Source organism: Canis lupus, chromosome 2, assembly GCF_003254725.2.
Source record: "Canis lupus dingo isolate Sandy chromosome 2, ASM325472v2, whole genome shotgun sequence".
In the NCBI taxonomy this organism is placed as follows: Eukaryota; Metazoa; Chordata; class Mammalia; order Carnivora; family Canidae; genus Canis; species Canis lupus.
Genome location: NC_064244.1, coordinates 20,589,879 through 20,610,374, shown reverse-complemented (window position 1 = coordinate 20,610,374; position 20,496 = coordinate 20,589,879). Strand labels below are relative to the sequence as shown.

The 20,496-nt window shown below is 44.6% G+C and overlaps 1 protein-coding gene across 5 annotated transcripts in view; it reads right to left on the bottom strand.

Moving 5' to 3' along the window:
• Positions 1-20,496, bottom strand: part of FAM107B (family with sequence similarity 107 member B) — a 70,698-nt gene that overhangs the window by 10,895 nt on the left and 39,307 nt on the right. For 3 of the 5 annotated variants that reach the window (XM_025445051.3, XM_025445050.3, XM_049100657.1), the window contains exon 2: positions 487-670. In XM_025445051.3, coding sequence (XP_025300836.1) covers positions 487-614 — 128 coding nt within the window. In that variant the 5' untranslated portion in view covers positions 615-670. Of the gene's footprint in view, positions 1-486; positions 671-18,445; positions 18,962-19,011; positions 19,168-20,496 lie in introns of those variants that run through there. The other 2 variants (XM_025445049.3, XM_025445052.3) reach the window with 2 other exon arrangements.

Genomic DNA, 20,496 nt, shown 5'->3' with positions numbered 1-20,496 from the left:
AATTAACAATAAAAATGATCATAGTAATAATTTTAATGTTACTTAAAAAAAAAGAAAGGGTTCTTGTCTATTATTAAGTTGATGTAGTTCTAGAGACTTCTTGCCACTCACAAAGGCTAAAGCAGGCAGTATTACATGTGATTCCTACATTTCCCCAAACGTAAGGAGCAAATTCAGAGTTTTTACGAATCCAAGAAATAATGTATTTCTCTTCAACTTAGGATATTATCTTTTATCCTTAATCAATCCCCTTCCATCCAAATTCTACAATATATGTCCATCTGAGAAGGCGACAGAGTCCTGTAGATCATGGAGTAAGAGTGGTAGTGGCAGCTACGCAGATGACCTTATTACATGGAGGGATGCCCTGGGTCAGACTAGAAGGAATAAGACAGCCTTAAATATAGTCAAGAAAAGAATTAAAAAAAAAATCTCTGAAGTCAAAGTCCCCAAAGTCAAACTTTGCTTGAGAAACCACTATAATACCTTTTTTGATTCATGAGAAGTTCTCTGTGAAGATCCTGATGGTTGCGGGACGTTTTGACAGGATTGACTAGTTTCTGAGGCCTAATTAGCTCAGGATTGTCATCTTCTATGTAGTCTGGCTCGGCCATGATGTTTCTTGGGATGAGATATGTATCCTTAAGGTCGGTATCCTCAGATGGGCCGTCTGAAATACAAAGGGGAGATAATCTATAAGCTCTTCTGCTGAAACATCCTGTGTAACACACTTGCCCTCAAAACAAATCTGGCCAACATGTTATCCTTGTGGGCCCACTTGGCGCTTCATGGAAAAATATGTGAAGTTTTGTGAAAGCCATGGGAAGAAGAATGGCTTTGTTGTTTTGGGTTGCCCGTGATTAAAGCAGAGGGGTCCCATAATCTGACTCTGGTCACAACTACTCACACCTTGAGGAATTTCAGGTCACATAGGATGCTTCCCACCAACACGTCTCAAGTCCAACTTAACCCCATAACAAGCAACACCCTGGCCACCTGACTGAAGTGCTTCATTGCTTTCCACCGCCCCAAATGATTATGCACTGACAATGTACAGACACCTGATATCCATCAACATCAGGAGGTTTCTGGAACACAGAGCCCTCTGTTCCTTATGCTGCCACCGGCCGGGGTCTCCTCTCCCCTCTCATGAGCACCCTGTTCACATCTTCTCAGGTCCCTCCTCAAATGTCACCTCCTCAAAGAGGTCTGACCTCTTACCACCACACTTAAACCTGCAATCCCAACCCCCGCTCTTCCCTGCTTTGCCAATACTACAGATTTTGCTTGTTACTAGCTCTCAAAGCAAATGCTTCTGGGGGCAGTGGTTTGGTCTTACCCCCTGCCACACACACACACACACACACACACACACACACACACACACGCCCTAGAAAAGTTCCAGGAAGGAAGGAAGTTCCAGAGAGGAAGAAGGGAGGATGCCTTGTATTGAAAGCCTATCCACACAAGTTTTTTAGTAAGGAGGACAAGCAGTCACTGGAGTACAGAAGAAGAAAAATTGATGTAATGCCTAGGCAGAGACACACAGCCTTTCCGGTTTCAGATTCCAGACCAGTACGGTGAAATGAACAGATGATAATCCCTAGGGTCCCTTCCTCCATGTTCAATTTGAGCTGCTCATCCTAGGATTCAAGTGTACATGACCTCCCCAATAAGAGATGCTCCTGAACAGCAGGACACATACCCCTGTAGCTATCCGGGGGCAGTGTGCAGCACAAGGTGAGTGCTCCATGAACATATGTGATCCTTAATGAGACATAAGAACACACTCAGTGAGGGCAAGAGCTGGGAGCAAGAAGGCTAATGGGCATCCTGCTGGAAGTAGCCCACAGGTCCATCAGGCAGGCATCCCATTGCTGTAGACTCCTAGGTTCTTCTCTTGATGATGACCTCAATCCTGTTCCCTTGCCCTCAAAACAAATCTGGCCAATATTTCAAGATAACTAATGTGGCATTTTCTGCTTCCCTGTTCCTGCATGATGATTTTATTTCCCAAACCAAAAAGGAGATGCAGAGCCAGACTAAGGCAGAGTATTTGACATTGGGCCTTTCCTTGGAAGTCCAGAGAACATGCTTACTAATCCTTTGGTCAGCTTTATGACCTTAAATGAAACAGTGATCACAGAACAGGGGAAGTTTGGGAGGAAGATGTGCATGTGAATGGGCTCACACCCAATACTGCCACCTTGCCCCACCTCCCCTGGGACAGCAAGATAATCATCACCTACGTGCCTTCCCAGTCCAGCAGTGGTGGTGATGTACTTTCGTCATGAAATGCACCGACACAGGGTAACCACATGTTTCTGTCTATTCTCCCCAAGAACTAGAACCACTTCTTTTGTAGTTTTAAATCCCCGAGTTCAGCAATGTGCCTGGTACATGGTAGAAGGTGAATAAATGCTGAACCAAATAAAATCTGGTCTAAACTGAAAAAGTAGAGAGGTCCTCCAGAAATAAGCTCCTTAACGGAAGACAAGCTCCATCTTTATTTCTGCCCATGACATCAACCCACCGAGCAAACATCTAAGTAACTGTGTGCTTATTTATATGCTCACAGACTAAAGGAGGAGAAAACACATGGTATGTTTCCATGGACTCTGGACAAGGGGTGGGGGGTAGACAGTGGAAAGAATAAAGAGGTGTTTTCAACTAAAAATTTTAAAACAAAAACAAAAAATGGGTTCAGTGGTACTCAGCTACAAACAGGAGTTTTGCTTTCAAAGTCATTAAAGATGTCTTCCTGAACTATCCCAAAACACCATTGTACTCTTCCACATCCAAAGGGAAATGCGTTCCAAGTGGCAGCCAACAACTACTCAGAGCCAGTACCTAACCTAGCAACACATACAACATGCCACATCTGATCCTAGCAACAACCCAACGAGGAAAAGAATTAGAATCTTTGCTTTGCAGACCATAAAATGTAGAAACAAACATTAAATAACTTGTTTATACTAATAATTACTAGTAAGGTAAAGAACTAAAATGAATGCCCGCTGGTCTCAAAACTCATGCTCTATCATATTTGCTATTTTTATAACGAATCTTTTGAAGATTATGTGAAAATAAAGAGGTTAAAAATCCAAAGAATAAATAAATCAACTAAAATAGCAACATTGCAGATGTGTTATTCATTTATATATTTTAGGTTCAACAGCATAATTGAGGCTCAAAATTACTAAACATTGAGACATATATAACAAATTACACCAAGTGTTCCTTGAACACTATTTGCATTGATCTTTTATTTTATTTATTTTTTAAAAGATTTTTATTTATTTATTCATGAAAGAGAGAGAGACAGACAGACAGACAGACAGGCAGAGGGAGAAGCAGGCTCCATGCAGGGAGCCTGACGTGGGACTCAATCTTGGGTCTCCAGGATCATGCCCTGGGCTAAAGGCAGCACTAAACCGCTGAGCCACCCGGGCTGCCCATGCATTGATCTTTTAAATAAGAACGCCTGGGATCCCTGGGTGGCGCAGCAGTTTGGCGCCTGCCTTTGGCCCAGGGTGCGATCCTGGAGACCCGGGATTGAATCCCACGTCAGGCTCCCGGTGCATGGAGTCTGCTTCTCCCTCTGCCTATGTCTCTGCCTCTCTCTCTCTCTCTCTCTCTCTCTGTGTGACTATCATAAATAAATAAAAATTAAAAAAAAATAAATCTTTAAAAAAAAAATAATGAGAACGCCTACCACCTTCAATGATTGGAGAAACACAAACCTTGCAAATGGCGAATTAGTGAACCAATCACAGCCGGCCTGCCTTTAATGCACTGCCCCACACAAAATTGTGCTCCTTGGATGAAATGTGAAATGCACCATACACACCTCTGTGCAGTCCCAGTTGTCTTTAAAAACCAACAGTAGTTTCATTCTCATTAATCAGTAGATAAGAAGGCCTAAAGGATTCCATAAAAGAATCTGTTTCTCTGCTCTAAACCATGGGTAACCTCCATGACACCAAATCAAAACAGATTACAGCCTCCTAAGGTATTACATACAGGAGGGTGAGCCCTGTGGACTTGTGGAAAAACAGCACTCCACAGAGAGGGAAGAGCTCATGCCCAGGCCATGAGGTAGGAGTGTGCCTGGTGAGTACAAGAAGAAGCAAAGAAGCCAGTGAGGCTGGAGGCAAGGGAATGTCGGTGAGGATACAGAGGTAACAGCTGAGGGAGGGAATGGGGGTGGAAGGGCCAGATGTTGTGGGAGCATGAGGGCCACCGTGAGGACTGCTGGCCTTTACTCAGGAGATAGTGGAAAAGCCATTCAGGGTTTGAAGCAGAAAAGTGACAAGATCTGACTCCTATTTTTAAAAGACTACTCTAGTTACAGAATTTAGAATAGCAGCAGCAGGCAGGGAAAGAACTAGGCAGGAAGCTATCTCCATGATGAGGGTGACAGATGGTTTAGACCAGGGTGCTTGCAGCACAGGTGGGAGGACAGACGGTCAGGATAGACTCTGATAAGAAAGCCTCCGGGACTTCCTGGAGGACTGGATATGAAGTGTGAAAGGCACAGGAGAATCAAGGGTGACTCCGAGGTTCCTGGCCTGAGCAACAAGGAGGTCAGTCCGTGCTCTCAGGCAGGGAGGCCATGAGGGGAGCTGGACAGGAGATGAGCCCAGGAATCCCGTTTGGGAGACACAGAATTTGAGGTACTTGCCGGACAGACATCCAAGCGGTGACAGCAAGGCTGTGAAGGCAGTCAGTACTCAACCCCTGGGTGATTCTTTCCTTTGTCTCACTAATCTGACCTCCACGGTTTCTCACTTCAGCCATCCCCGCCTTGCCAGCCCCCATCCTCTGCCCCTCCATTCACCTGTTCTCACTAGCAGAGGCAACATAACTCACCCTATCTCTCCTGTCAGCACCAGGGTACAGGCATCATCTTGGTCCCTGGTGCCAAGACTCAGAGAACTTCCAGTGTGCAGAATGAAAAGGCTTCAGTTCTGAATCTAGAAAACAAGTTCCAGCTTGGAAACTTTTCTGATTCCTCTTTAGATTTAGTATCTGGGAAGTGCTCTTCTCCCAGAGGACCAGTGTAGGAAGGTGGTAGCGTGTCTCGTACTGGACTCAAGCAGACACCCTTGCAGGTGGAGGAAGGGGTGTGCAGGAGGAGTTCTGCTGCAGGCGAAGGTGCAAACACTTCCCTTCAAATTCTTTCCTCACTGACTGGCCCTTCTTCACAACCGGGACTGGGACATGAGAGACGGAAGGCTCTCAGCCTGAGTCCAGTGTAGCTCTAAGGCTTCCTTATAGCCCCTCATGAAGTAGACCAGGCCGGAGTCTGGGCAAAGGTCACTTAGGAAGAAGGGGGTGAACTGGCAGGGAGCAACCTCTATAAAAGCTCCATCCAGTACTCGTGGCAGTGGCTGCGAAGGATCTGGATTCTGGTCATCTCTCAGCGACTTCCCCCCTGGAGCCAAGACCAACACGTGGAATCTACATTCTTATTCAACTTTCTTCCCTCTGCCAACCATCTTCCTCATCGCTACCAAGACTGGAAAATGCCATCCTGATCCTAAGGGAACTCTTCCATTCAGAGATCCTATCTTCCAATTGAGCTCTACTTAAACTAAAATAAACATGCACTGCTCCCCCAAATTTTCATTTCCCTGCATTCCTCACCGGCATGCCTTTGCTAGCACCATTCCTTCCAGCAGAGATGCTGATCCTCTTCCTACCCTATCCCAGAATTGCCACAAAGCCAAATCTCACTCATCCCTTCAGATCCAGATAAATGTCACATCTTCCACACTTTTCCTAATTCCCCAGTTGCGATTAAAGTCTCTGACTTCTCGGGGATCCCTGGGTGGCGCAGCGGTTTGGCGCCTGCCTTTGGCCCAGGGCGCGATCCTGGAGACCCGGGATCGAATCCCACGTTGGGCTCCCGGTACATGGAGCCTGCTTCTCCCTCTGCCTGTGTCTCTGCCTCTCTCTCTCTTTCTCTCTCTGTGTGACTATCATGAATAAATAAAAAAAAAATAAAATAAACTAAAGTCTCTGACTTCTCAACAACAAAAGAATTTTCTGTTTCCTCTTCCTACTACTCACCAATCCCCAAACCTACTGTTCCAGCGATACAAATATATATCGTCAACTCTTCACTGCAAAGACCATATCTGTTCTATATTCACGTTCCTCAGACTCCCAGGACTGAGTCAATAAATGTTTAAATTAGGTAACAGAGTCCTGGGTTAACTCCCAGTAGAGGGAGCCCCTGAGCTGTCTGAAGTCCTAGCAACAAGGCCTTTGTACAGGGCTGAGAATGGAGTTGAGAAACCAGGTCTCCTCACGGAGAATCAGGCAATCCAGAAGCCTGACAGACAAAAAAGATGAGACAGAACTATCTGGAAGGAAAAGTACTTGGCATTTGGGTATTATTATTACTACATGAAACACTCTTCCAGAAATAAACATGAAGACATTTTTGTCATACTCCCCTGATCAGATAAAATTTTAAAAGTTACAAATCAGTTTAAGTTTCAAGTTGATAAGGGAAAACTAGTGCTGGCTCAGTGTAGGAGAAATAAAACTGGCTTGAAATCTTGAACAGAGCTTAACTTCCCTGACTCCCCGTTCGCCCATCTGTTAAACTGACTGTTGTAAGAACTGGCTGAAATGTAGATTTAAGTACTCTGTACAATCTCTGGCATGTCTGTGGGAGCTCAACAAATAGAAGCTATTATTAAATAAACTATGTGACCAACACCATGACAGAGTTTATTTAGAGGTCTGGGAAACCTGACATGCAAAACTTCACCTCTATAAGCCTTGTTTTCTTCAAAAACATAAGAGTTTGACTAAATGACCCACAGACCTCACTGATAAGAGTCAATGGTTCTAAGGCCCATTCAGGCTACAAATATCAAGAACCTTCTGAAAAGTATAAAAAGGTTGATCACACCTTCAAGGTGCTCCATGGAGTTCTGAATGGCTCAGAGTATAGGGAACAGCAAGAAACAGGCCTGACAGAGAAAAAAGGACCTTTTATACTGCTCTGAGACAAAGGGGGTTTGCTGAAATATTTTAAGAAGTTGAATAACAACACAGAATTGCATCTTAGATACTAAGTACATCTGAGGCAGATATTTGAAGCAAACCTAAAAACTCAGTCTTAGACCAGGAAGAGGCAGGGACACCTTCTAGTACCCAAAGGCATTAGACGAGAGCCTGGAGGACCTTTGAGGCCGCAGGCCCAAATGGCATACACTGAAAAACACCACCTGATGAGACTTCGGCCTTTAATTTCTGCAAATCAACAGAAGTCGTTACTAAACTCTGCTATTCCCAAGGTCAAGAAATCCCAACATTATAATGGATTTTGAATCCTTGCTTTTCATTGTTTTCCCTACCGGAGGTTGATTCTGGGCCCACTCCATGCCTACACCAGGCATCCTGTGTTGATTGCTTTCCAGAGGTAAATAACCATTCCCACAGAAAAATTATATAGATTAATAAAACAAGTATTTCTTGGATCATATTGCAGTTTCCTCTTCATACTATTTTGGACATTAGTAGTTCATCTGCATATAAGAAAGATAAAATTTAAAACCTAATCCTATGAGATTTAAACCTCAAATTTAGAGATTATACTAAGTTTTACGTTTACCTAAATATTTAATATCAAATTCTACCTAGAAGCACTAATAATTGAAGTCTTTTAAACAACACCTGAAACATGGCAATGAATGCAGGTGTCCTACAGGTTACAGCTATACTATAACCAGTCAAAGCAAAACAATTAAACTTCTGAATCGCTACAACTACTTCTGCCAAGTTAAAAGTAATTCCAAAGCATTTTTTGGGAGTGGCTGTTTCACAGGCTGGCTCTAACAAATTCTAGTGACCCTCTGACAAAACTCTGATAGAGCCAAGTCACTTCAGATTGCAGGCAGGCCAAGTCCAGGCCCAGGTCAGCTAAGGATGGAAAGCCTGCCCTCGGCACCCACTATTCCCAGAAGGGCAGCAGCTGTGAGAAGAACGTTGTGAAGCAGAGTGAGTTAAGGCAAGAATGGTTCCCCAACAGCCAAGGGTTTCACTGACAAACTCCTGACTAGCCTGGTCCTCAGGCGAACCTGCAAATTCATCAAGAACAGTGACAACTGGTACCCTAAGGCGTTAGGACAGCCCAGGGGGCCTTAGTGGCCACAAACCTAAACTAAGGCTTAGAAATGACAGCCAACCAGAGCCATCTGCACAAGCACAGAAGCATTACTTTTTCTGCTCTGCCCACTCCACTACTGTCGCCACTTCAAACTTGCAATAAATTGGCTGCAAGTATGCTGCTGTACAAATGCCAAACGGTGACGCCCTTGGGAAAATACCAAACTCATTTTCTCATCAGTTTTTTCATTCCCTAAAAATGTATTTTTATTTTTAAAAAAAGGCACATATTTTATATTTAGAACATGGGAAGGGAGGCAAGAAACATCGGGAAAACAGAACACAGGCCCTTATCAAAGCTAAGCAGGTCTGGCTGAGGTGAGACCAACCAGAAGGTGGCGACAGCTCCACGAATAACCAGGTGTTCATCATCAAAACCACAACCCAGAGAAGAGCAGGGACGCCTCACCCTGGCCCTCAGCACTGTGAGAAGTACAGGCTGAAAGCACAGAGATATGCCACGAAAGAAATCCGTTTGGGAATCCCTGTGCATCTGCCCTAGAAGGTGTACCTAAGTTTCTCCCCATATTTTAATCCTTGATGAGGCCCTATGAGGTGAGGGGTTATTACTCCCTATGGCCTACAAAGGGGGCTCAGACAGCTTCAAGAACATGGATTCCAGATCACATGAATAGGGTCTAAATTCCAGATTTCTCACTTACTGTGTGTCTTTGGACATGTCATCTCACTACTTTTTAAAAAAAAAAAAAAAGGCAGATTATCTCCTAGGGTTGTTAGGAAGAGTAAATGCAAAATGTATACCAAAGGTAGGGACTAGAAATCGCTAACCTTCAGTAGATGTCATCTTTTATTCGCACTGTCACTGGCAATAAATAATAATTAGTAATGATAACACTGTTATTTGCTGTACTGCATCACATGGCTACTAAAGAACAGGACTAGGATTTGACCTTGGGTCTGATTCCAAAAGGATGCTCTTTGGGCACTCCATTCTTCTGGACCGGGATAATGAATAGAGAGGGAAGAACGGAGTTTCACTTTAAAACAGGATGATTTTTCTCTCTTGAGAAGATTTTGGAAGCTTCCCTACCTAACATCATAGCTTTATAACACCAAACTGAAAACATCTTGCAGAAGCTATCACATTAAAGTGAGGACAGAAGGAAGTGAAAGACACATTTTCCTTAAAACACATAAAGGCTTTTATAAGTCATTCACAGCGTGGCTATTGACAGCTCCACATCAGAAGTGATCCAAATGTCCATTATCAGTAGTATCGATAAGTAAATTATGGTACACTGACAGTGGACTACTACACAGCAAGGGAATGAATGGACAATTGCAAGGCTGAATCTCACAAGCAGAATATTAAGCAAAGGAAGCCAGACACAAAAGAGTCCATACTGGATGATTCCATATATATAATGTTCAAAAACAGGCGAAACCAATCTTTGGTGTCAGATGTCAGGATAAAGGGTATCTTTGGAGTGGGCTAGGCTTAGAAAGGGATAAAGGGGGCTTCTGGGGTGCTGATAATGTTCTGCTTCCTGATATATGTTCTGGTTATACAGGCTTGTTCATTCCGAAAATTCACCAATTACTACAGCTTTTTGGCTTATGCCCTTCTCTGTATGTACAGTATACTGGGTTCAATGCAGTACATATTAAATTGCTATTAAAATTACTATCTAGGGGTCATTTGGTTGCTGCTATGTAATTAGAACTTTGTTATTTTATAGTTTGTTCAGTCTATGAGACGTAATACAGTATATAATGGAAAAAGAGACCAGGTTTCAAGACCACCTATTCTGGATTAGAATCCTGGTTTTGTTGCTCATCAGTTATGTGATTTTATATAAATTACTTACTACATTTACAGAGTGGTTATAAGCATGAAAGAAAACCTATGGAAAACATCCACCGTACACCATACCTACCCTGCGGCAGCCACTCAATAAGTTAGACAGTTTAATAGTTCCAACAAATTAATTCATTAATCTACCCCTCCATTAACTAATGTTTGGTCAAAGTGAAATGAATGACCATACACTACACGTATACTAGTTCAGACAAAGTTTAATGGATAAACCCAATCTTGGTCTCTGCTCTGCTCACCTTTCCAATTTGGACTTACGTGACAGAGAGGGACATGGGGGGCCAGGGGGGCAGATATGAAAATGCCAGACAGATGAGGCCAAAGCACAGAGCAGAGCCCACAGCCTGAGTCTGCCAAGGCCCTGAAAATCCTGATAATTTCCCAATCTCTATGCTTCAGTCTTCTTATCAGCAAAACTGGGTGGTCATTTATCTCCCCTTTCTCAGTAGTCTGTTGCAAATAACTTTTCTGAGCACAGAGCAATCATATGTTGTTTTGTTTTGTAGATCAAAACATAACCTACAAAAACAAAACATCTAGTTTGGCCTGATATGAAGGGTAAAACTCTTCAAACATCAAGACAACCTTACTAATAAAGTTCACAATTTTGCTTAATCTCCTGTGGCCTCAGATAAGACTTGAATTCTGCACATTCCCTCCTTCTATCTCCAGGGCAGATTCTAGAACTCCCTGGTGGCCTGCAGGACTACCCTACTTCTGTGAGGTGTAAATGATGGAGGGGGAGAAATGCTCCTCAGCTCTAGCCAACAGCAACACACATCTGAAAGGACAGGGACAACCAAGCAACTGGCATCACCACCAAGGGTACTGACATGCAGCACAGCTGCATACCACAGGGCATGTCAGAGCCTGCTGTGCTTCTGGTGCCGCATGTCCCAGCTACTTAGTCCTACCCAAAGCACGAGAGCACAGAATGGTTTCTCAACCAAACAAGTACAAGAAAACAGCTGGGCTTGAGTTCTAACCCAGAGATATTTTAACCTGAGAAGGGGGCCTCCTTATCAGCTGCTATCCACAGGGCTGACGTTCAGTCAGGGTTCAGTCTAGTGTTCTTTCAGGTTAAGAGGTCCTGTGCTCCAGCCCTCAGGTCTGTTCACAAGGACAGCGATCTGTGAGGCAGCCAAGGACTCACCAGTGGATCATTAACAGGTCCCAGAGAACAAATTCTGAGCAGCGATCACTTACTGCCTGCACAGCATGGTCCTATCGGCAAGGCATCCACACACAGGGCTTCTCCTCAGGGCTCTTAGGGCTCCTGGTTTCTTCTCTTGAGCCCCTCCCTGAAATTCAAGCTGTTGTCCGTCTCCTCCTTGATGTGAAAGCCAGTCCCTTGTACAATGCTCTCCTGGTTTTCCCTTACCTGTCTGCCCAAGCAGCCTCTTCCTTCCCACTCTCTCCCACTGTTCTCCAGGAATGAGTCCCTAAGCTCTCTAAACTCTTGCCTTTGGTCACCCCACGTGGCCTTGGCCTTTCTGCTACGTGAGCCATTTCTAGAGCATATGTAGACTGTTCCCTTCTCCCCAAGCTCCAGGTCACAAACTCCAAGTGCCAACTGGTACTTCACATCTGAAGCAACATGCTTGAAGTTGAGCTCAACCTTGCTGGCTCATTCACTGAGTGCCCGTTATGGACCAGATAAGGATAGAACACTGAACAGGACAGAGCAGGCCCCTTACATTCTAGTGGAAACCAACCCAGCCAAATTTACATTGAAATTACTGTTTTCCAACAGCAACAAAGAGGACACCACACACACCATTCTTCCAGTGTCAGAAATAACCCTGTTGCCTTCCCTCAACTTCCTTATTTCGCTATCAGCCAGGCATCTTTTAAATCAATGTTATCTCTGCAATGTCCTAGCCCTCAGCCTTGATGATTGAACATTCAGTGTTTCTTTCTCATAAGTAATTGAACATTCAGTGTTTCTTTCTCATACTAAATCCTTGAGACCATCACCCATTGCCGCTGCTTTAATCCTAGTCCACGCTTTTATCCCCTAGTCTCAGGATGGAGCGCCTGGCTCTTTAGAGCCTCTGCTCCCCCTGGTCACTCTTCCCTAATCCAGCTGCAGCCTAGCCAAATCCAATACACTGTTTAATCAGATCAAGAACCACCAAGCCAAGCATCACTGAGACACCAGGATAAAATTTTACTTTCTGCCTAGTTCTTAAGGTCCCTCAAACACCTTCGCAAACCTCTGGCTCCTACACTCCAGCTTTAACCCTCTACTCTGGCAAACAAATCCACACAAACCCATACATGTTCCCATCTCCACCTCTGTTCCCGATTTCCTCCCAGGTGGAATTCCCTCATCAAAGCCAATGAAAAGCCCAGGCACTTTGCAGAGACTCAGTTCTAAGCTCACCTCACCACAAATCTTCCCATACCAATTGCTCAAGAGCCATCTTCCTCTTGTCTGGACTGATGGCGACAATTCTGCTTGTCAGCCCCCTGTACCCATGAATCTGACACTTATCATGAGATAATTTTTCCTATATATCCATGTTGTCTCCATTCAAGAACAGATGTTCACCCCTTTGGCAGGGAAGAGACTGACTGATTTATGTCATCCCCAGAGCTCTAGCACAATACCTCAAACAGAAGGCATGAGGAGGAGAAGCAGCACACAGTGACTACATGATGCAAAAGAACCAGGAGAAGGCAGGGGCCACTGGCCCCTTGTGCCTTTGCTGCAGACCATGGGGTCAGTGACAGATCTGGGTTCACTCTCTACCGTGTGCCCAGCACCATGCTTATGTCCACTCTACAAACATATACTGAATGACGGGAGCCAACACTGAAGGATTTGAGTGTCCAAATGAAGTAGCTCCTTTCATGATGCTTTTCCTGACTCCTCATGAGGGATCCTTCCCCTCTAGCCCAACAGGACATTGTTCATGTTCTTCTTAGGCTACTGAAGTCTACTCCTATTAAAACTATACTTGGGGGCACCTGGGTCAATCAGTTGGTTGAGTGTTTCCATCTTGGTTTTGGCTCAGGTCAGGATTTCAGTGTCATGAGACTGAGCCCCATGTCAGGCTGAGCTCAGTGGAGAGTCTGCTTGAGATTCTGTCTCTCTCTCTCTCCCTGTGCCCCTCCCCCTGACTCACAAGCATATACACTTGCACTCTCCCTCTCGTTCTCAAATAAATCTTAAGGGAAAAAAAAACAACCCTATATTTGAAGTTTTCTTATCCATCACATCAAACACACAAAGGGAAAGAAAGCCTGACTCTTATTTCTCAACTCTGGAAACATCTCAGTGTGCTTTCCACATTCTCCATCCTCATTTGATTTTGAAGGAGCCCAGAACGAGTTATTGGCAAGTCTCTTCTCTTAATACAGATCAGTATGGGGAACCAAATGTCCATTTTTCTAACTCAGAAGATTACATTCGCTCTTGAACAAGATGACCCAACAAAACACTCACCAGAAGTCCATACATTAAATGCTGAGTCTTTTGCCTCAAAAAGATAACTTAAATTGCTGTCTGGTGAGAAATACATTATTAGTCCGTTGGCTTACATAAAAATTCCCATAAAGTAATTAGTACTTCATTAATATGCTGCCTGCTAATCTGAACAAACCTCAAAGCAATTAACAGATCTCTTTAATAATTGATTACCTTAAAGTCATTGGCCTTAAAATTGCCTTAGATAGGAAAATTATACTTATCAAATAACATTTGATACATGACCATTTAGTGACTCTGAGCCTGTCTCTCTCCTACAGAAAGCAGCTTAATGAGATGTGAAGTTCAAGCACTCTTGCTTTTTCCCAGAGAAGACTGTTCTGTGATCTAACAGTGTCACCCAGTGGTAGTAGGCACAGTTTGTGTTCAGAGCAGCTGTTGTTTTTAAAAAGAAGGACTTGTCACATGTGTTTACTAAAAGGGAAAAAAGAAAACCACTTTTCTGAATTGAACAAAGGAAACTAGTATGTGTAAATTCTGGAAAACAGGGGCTGGTACAAGAAGAGAGCTACCCTATAGCCAAGGTTACTTTGAAGCCCTTTGGAACCACACAAGAGTGTACAGATCTGAAGAGAGGCACAAGTGAAGCTCCTGTGACTCAGGGGTAGTGCAGGTTTGACTTTAAATCAGTTCAGTGTTCCAAGGCTGAGCAACAGGACCGCAGTCACCCCTGCCATCTGCTTTATTGTCTATCATTTGGCCACTTCAGTTCTCAAAAGCTTAGATCTTTCAGAACAAGGAAAGAAGAACCAGCCAATTCTGTTCCAAGGCTGGCTGATTTTAAAAACTTATGAGGTGAAGTTTAATTGAAAATAATAAATTATTTAACATCCTTATCTGTAAAAAGAGAAGGCTGGACCAGATGACCCTTGAGATCCCTCACTAGTTCTAACATTCTGATAATACAGAAGAGTCCAGCTTATCTGGGGCTCTCAACCACAGAGGCTTATAGCCAAGGGCTACAGAGCTTGGCCCCATCATTCAAGCCAGATGGACTAGAGGAAGGTGCTCCCCTGATACTCCACACACATTCCACCTTGGCCTCCACTCCAACTCACCCCTGTTCCCAAGAACCATGGACTTCTCCATGTGAAATCTACAGTGAGGAGGTTTTCTGGTAGTGATACTAAATTTCCCCATAGGCAGCCACCTTTACTCCAAGTCCTCTGAAATCTCATCTGCTTGGCCTAGAGCTAGAGACATGCACATAGGAATGGAGCTTGAACCAGACTTCAATAAACCAAAACTCCAAATCCAGGGGGGGGATTTGATATCCTGATATCCTCCTTGATATCATAGTGAAGAAACACACATACACCATAGAGGGTAAATTAAAATCTATTTATTCCTCTTTGCATAAAGTCTCCTACATCAAGTATATAATTGTACCATAATTGAATATATTCAAGTCTGAATGCTAAAAATTACCCTAGGATCATGCCACAATTCATCCATTACTTCCCACCTAGTTTCTAATTTACACATCTTTGTCTTCTTTATAAGTTCATAGATATTCTTCTTGCTAATTCTTGCCAAATCCCAAATACCTAGTAGTTTTATGAAGTTAATTATGCTTTTCTCCTAATTCTCTTACATTCAGAAAATCACTATCTACTCTCATGGACCACTTATCAGAAGATAAATTTTTGCTGCATCCTTTCTGAAGAAATTTGTTAGCAGTCTGTGGCAAAAGGCTTTAATATGTACACACCCTGGAACTGGGTAATTTCACTTCTAAGAATTTACTCCAAGATGATAATCAGAGATTCAGACAAAAATATATTGTATAAGAACATTTATCAGGGATCGCTGGGTGACTCAGCGGTTTAGCGCCTGCCTTCAGCCCAGGGCATGATCCTGGAGTCCCTGGATAGAGTCCGACATCGGGATCCCTGCATGGAGCCTGCTTCTCCCTCTGCCTGTGTCTCTGCCTCTCTTTCTCTGTGTCTCTCATAAATAAATAAAATCTTTAGAATAAACAAATAAATAAAAATAAGACGTATCTATAATCTATGATAGTGAAAAAATGGAAGCCACTTAAATATTTCATACTGGGTTACGATGTGGCTTAAACAGATTTTTAAACAGTAAAAGGGGAAATATTCACCATGTATCACACAGAAAAATATCAGGTTTTAAGATGGTATACCCCCTAGTTTCTAGTATGTGTGTCTGCATGTACAAAAGCTATTCAAAACACAGTACAAGGCCCAGCTGCCATCAGCACCAACAAGGAACTTGCTAAATGCAAACGCCCAGCCTCAGAGCTACTGAATCAGAACTGCTGTGGGCAGGCCCAGCAGTCCATGTTTCATGCTTACTGTGTGCCACACAATCTTTGAGGTAAGATACTGAAATTCACCCTATCAGACTGAGGCCCAGAGAAGCTGGGTAATTCAACTGAGGCCAAAAAGCTAATAAGTGGGCAGCATCACACAGCTAGCCCCAGAGTCCATACTCTTACCCACTTTGCTCTAGAGGCTCTCCAGATGAACTCATATTTCAAAGTGTGCTCCATGCTCGTTCCCTTAAATGAACAGCATGATGCATTCCACTTACTGGTTTGCCTATTTCACTGTGTTTTAGTGCTTCTGTTACAAAGCTACTGCCTGGAGTGGAGGTGTTTTGGTACGATCACTGGCACCACTGTAGACACACCTCTTGGTGAGCATCTGCTTGATATCTTTGAAGGCTATCGAAAGATCTTTAGATTGAAGTGCATGTTAAACTATCAGTCCACACTGGCAAACGCCTCAATGCCCGCCAGCAAAAGACATGGACCACGATACCAACTAAACACAGAAGGCCTGTCTACTGGCAGCTGAAATGAAGCTGTTGTGTGGCAGTCCCAGACACACACTTTACAAACTGCCTGCCTTACCAGTTTTGAAATGATGCAACTTTATATCAGTTTCTTTTACTCTTCTGGTTTCTGCATTATTTCAAAATTTGCATGTAGTACATTTTTACATTACACTATTTTATATTCACAAAATTTGAGTTTAAAAAATGACTATGCCAGATTTTATTCCCAAACTGCAAATTCCTAAGGAAAGAGGCCTCCCTCAGCACCTTTATTGCATGTTATTTTCTAGGAAGAAACACCTCAGTCATTCATGTCAGGAAACTACAAAGGGGGTGCACTGGAAGATGGGCTGATTTAGGCCTCATCACTCCTGAAAGGAAGGAAACTACACAGACTACAAAAAACATCCAGCTGGACTAGCTTTCAAAGCCCTCAAATATTCCTGCCTTCAAGAGCTGAATAATAATTCCATAAAATTTATGACTTGGCCCAACCAACCAACGAAATATTTTAAAAGAGAAGGCTATCTTTAAAAGGACTCTAGTGACAGAAACTTTAAAGGAGCACAGGGGCCATTTGTTCAACTTCCTGTTATTACAGATGAGGAAACTGAGGCCCAGGAAACTGAAAGGGCTTGGCTAAGTTCACAGAGAAAGGGACAATGCCTGGACTAGAACCAATATCTAACTGGTCCCCACTGCAGTGTTCCACACTGGCTCCTTCTCTCACTTCTGGCAACCATACTGAATTTTCTCAGTTGATGCTCTACATTTTCTACTCATTTGGCACAATCTCTAGCACCACCATTAACATTACCTCTTGATCAATAACTGAATAGCATCTTTGAAGTCGCTTATATGTTTGAATTTTAAGGATACTTTAATAACAGCACCAACACTCTATCTCCTTCTATACCCTGCCAGAATTTTCTGGAAGAGTACAAATTCATTATGAGGATTTAAAAAAAAAAAAAAAAAGCCTCAAGGCAGGAGAAAACTATTGATTTGACCTTTAAAAAGAAAAAATTTTATTTATTTATTTAAGTAATCTCTACACCCAACTTGTGGCTCAAACTCACAACTCTATAATCATACATACACTCTTCTAAGCCAGCCAGGCACTTCTGCCCTTTTTTAAAAACCTGAGATATTAGCACTGAACAACGTTAAAAAAACAAAAAGCAAACACACAAAAAAATACCAAAAACCAGTGACTGCTCAGACACAGTAACTTCAGACATCCCCTTCCCCACTTATGATCTTAACCCTCTGTTAAATCCTACCCTTCCTCAAGCATCAGGATTCAGGATAAAATTAAACTACTGGAGAAGTGAAAATCAGCCCTCCTGACAACTGGAGAAGACCAACATTACAAGCAGTCCCCAATGCTGCCACCAGAACATAAAGAATGCTCAGAATGAGACCCAGATGAGCCCACAATGCCGCCACCAGAAAAATGACAAGACATCCCTCTTATCTCACTAGCAGGTGTGATTGCTAACTTTTTACTAAGTGACAGCTCTAACCCTACATTCATCTCCTGCTTCCCAGATAAATATTGTTAGTATACCCCATCGCTGAACCGTGCCTGCTTCCTGACCACAGCCAACCCAGATCTGGCCCCATTCCCCCAACCCTGCCTTCAAAAGCCCCTGCTCAAGCACAATCCCAACTCTGCTTTCCAAGAGAATTTCAACGGTCTTCTGGGGTGCATTCACCTACAGCAGCAAGCTGAATGAACCACACTTGGGTCTGACCACACCTGCTCCTGGCTGTTGCTGGTGGATGGGATTCAACACACTTTTGTCTTAATAAGGTACCATTACCATGTGGCAGAGTAGAAAGAACCTCAAAAATAAAAAGCCCACAAACTGACATCACTTTTCTGGGTCGATTCCTTACTGATAAAATGACAGCCCGTAAACCTTTCACTTTCATCTCAAATCTGCTAAATTTCTGCCATATTGTGTGTCAAACAGATTTGTTTCTATGGAAGAGCGTGAGCTGGCTTCCACTCGCTCAACTTACCCTTCCACTGATAACAGTTTGTCTAGAAAATTTCATTTTTCACACTCAAAAAAAAAAAAAAAAAGTGTGTGAGGGAGGAGGGGAGAACTTCATACCAAAAACAGTGGTTACAATTACGTGTTATTTTCCGAATGGTTAAAATGTCTCGTAATTATAAGAGTATCAGTTGACTTTTATTTGATTTCTGCTTTCACGATGAACATGGGGCTCTGTCTCCGTCTGGTTCTTCAGAAGACTGTGTGCCTCTAACTAAGCCCCGGAGAGCAGCCATTTACACAGCCCAGGTACTTTTAATTAAGGTTTGTTCTCCCCCTCACTCCTCTCCGGTTCCCTCCTGGGCTTTCTGTGAGCAGCAGCATCCGCCGGTCTTGTTTTGGAAGAGGCCGAAACCGAGACAGGAAGGGGCCGCCCCTGGGGGCCGCCATGTCCCCGGCTAGGGTGAGTCGGCTCAGGCCCCGAGGGTGCGGGTGCGGGTGCGTGTGCGGGGAGACGCGGTCCCCGGGGCCCAGCTCCCAGCGAGCTGAGCCCTGAGCCCTGAGCCGGTGTGATATCCAGGCCTCAGAGGCGTTCCCCGCACTCCTCCTTCCGACTCCAGGTGCTCCGTGAGAGGACGCCGAGGCACGCGGGCCGCTCAAACCACAGGCCCTCGGGGTTAACTCACACAGGAAGCCGGCGCGGACCGTCCAGGGCGGCCTCGGGGCTCGGGGGTGTTACCAGGGACCGCGGCTGTCGCGGCTGTCGCGGCTCGGCCCCGCCTTGGCCGCCCCATACCGCAGCTCCTCCCAGGAGTCGCCCCTGCCGTCTGGGGGAAGTCACTCCCAGGAGCCCCCGGGGCTGCCTCTTGCATCTGATTGGTCAGAACTACGTCATGTGCTCGGCGGACACACAAAGGAAGCTGGGAAAGTCAGCAGCCCGCAGCCCAGAGCAGGGGCCGTCGGGCAGAGGCCGTCCGTCTCTCCCGCCTCCCCGATTCGTCCGGTAGAGCCCTAGTCCCCAGTGTAATGGCACCTGGGGCTGACTGGAGGAGGTCACCGCGGCGGGCACCCTGTGAGGCCAGTGGGCGAGAAGGCAGCCGCCTGCAAGCTGGGAAGGGCGTCGTCCTCCTCGTGGACCGCCAGCCTCTGGAACTGTGCGAGGGACACGGCTGGGCTGTCCCGTAAGGCGCCCAGCCTAGGGTACTTTGCCATGGTGGCCGGAGCGGACCGCCACGTACCCGCGAGGCACCTGCCTTCAAGGGCACTCTAGCCTCCCGACAAGAGGCTTGCTGGGCCCTCTGGGAGAGGTCCTTTAGCCACTCCGGACCCGGGCTCCAAAGCTGAACGGGAAACCCCAGCAACAATAATGTCTTGGAAGCGTATAGTCCTTGCAGCACGGGTAGTAAAGCTGCAACAAGCAACAAAGACAGGAGGCCTTTAATGGAAACCCGTTTATCCTTAGCTTTTCTTTTCCATCTACACAAAACCTCCCTTTCTACACACGGGGGGGGGGGGGGGGGGGTTGGAGGGGAGAGTTTGGCAAGAGTTCAAGTGTAAACACATGTGTTGGGGGTGTGGAGCCTGAAACAAGGGAGTCAACGACCCCGACTGGTTACTTTCTCGGCTTGAACTCTGCACATTTATCCAGCTCCCTCCGGACCCCTGTCATTCTAAGACCGCGGACCTTGCTATTTCTCAGAGCTGTCGTGCAGAGTCACAGGAAAACAAAACACGGTGTCCCCAGCTCCAGGATGCATCTAATTTCCCACAAGCCATTACTTCAGCCACCCATCTCACAGGCACACCCAGTCTCCGGCGGAGCTACACTGAAGCCTTGACTATCTCTCTGTATGATAACAGGCAGAGAGAAACTTTCAAAACGAGCTTGGGGGGAAAAAGAACAGCAACCAACCTGGCAAACTAGGAACACAGGAAAATGAAAGCCTAAGAACAAGCAGCCTGCATTCAAATGAGATCTCAGGTGCCATAATGTCTTAAAAAAAAAAAAAGTGTAATGGCCCTTATTCTTACTGGAATAGGAAGGAAGCTCGCTGATTTGGAAAATATTCAAGGTTTCAAAAATGCAAACATATTTCTGGAGTGGAGGCCTTAGAGAAATAATCACTTACTTTTAGCAGTGAGGAATAGATACGTGAGTCATAATCCAGATC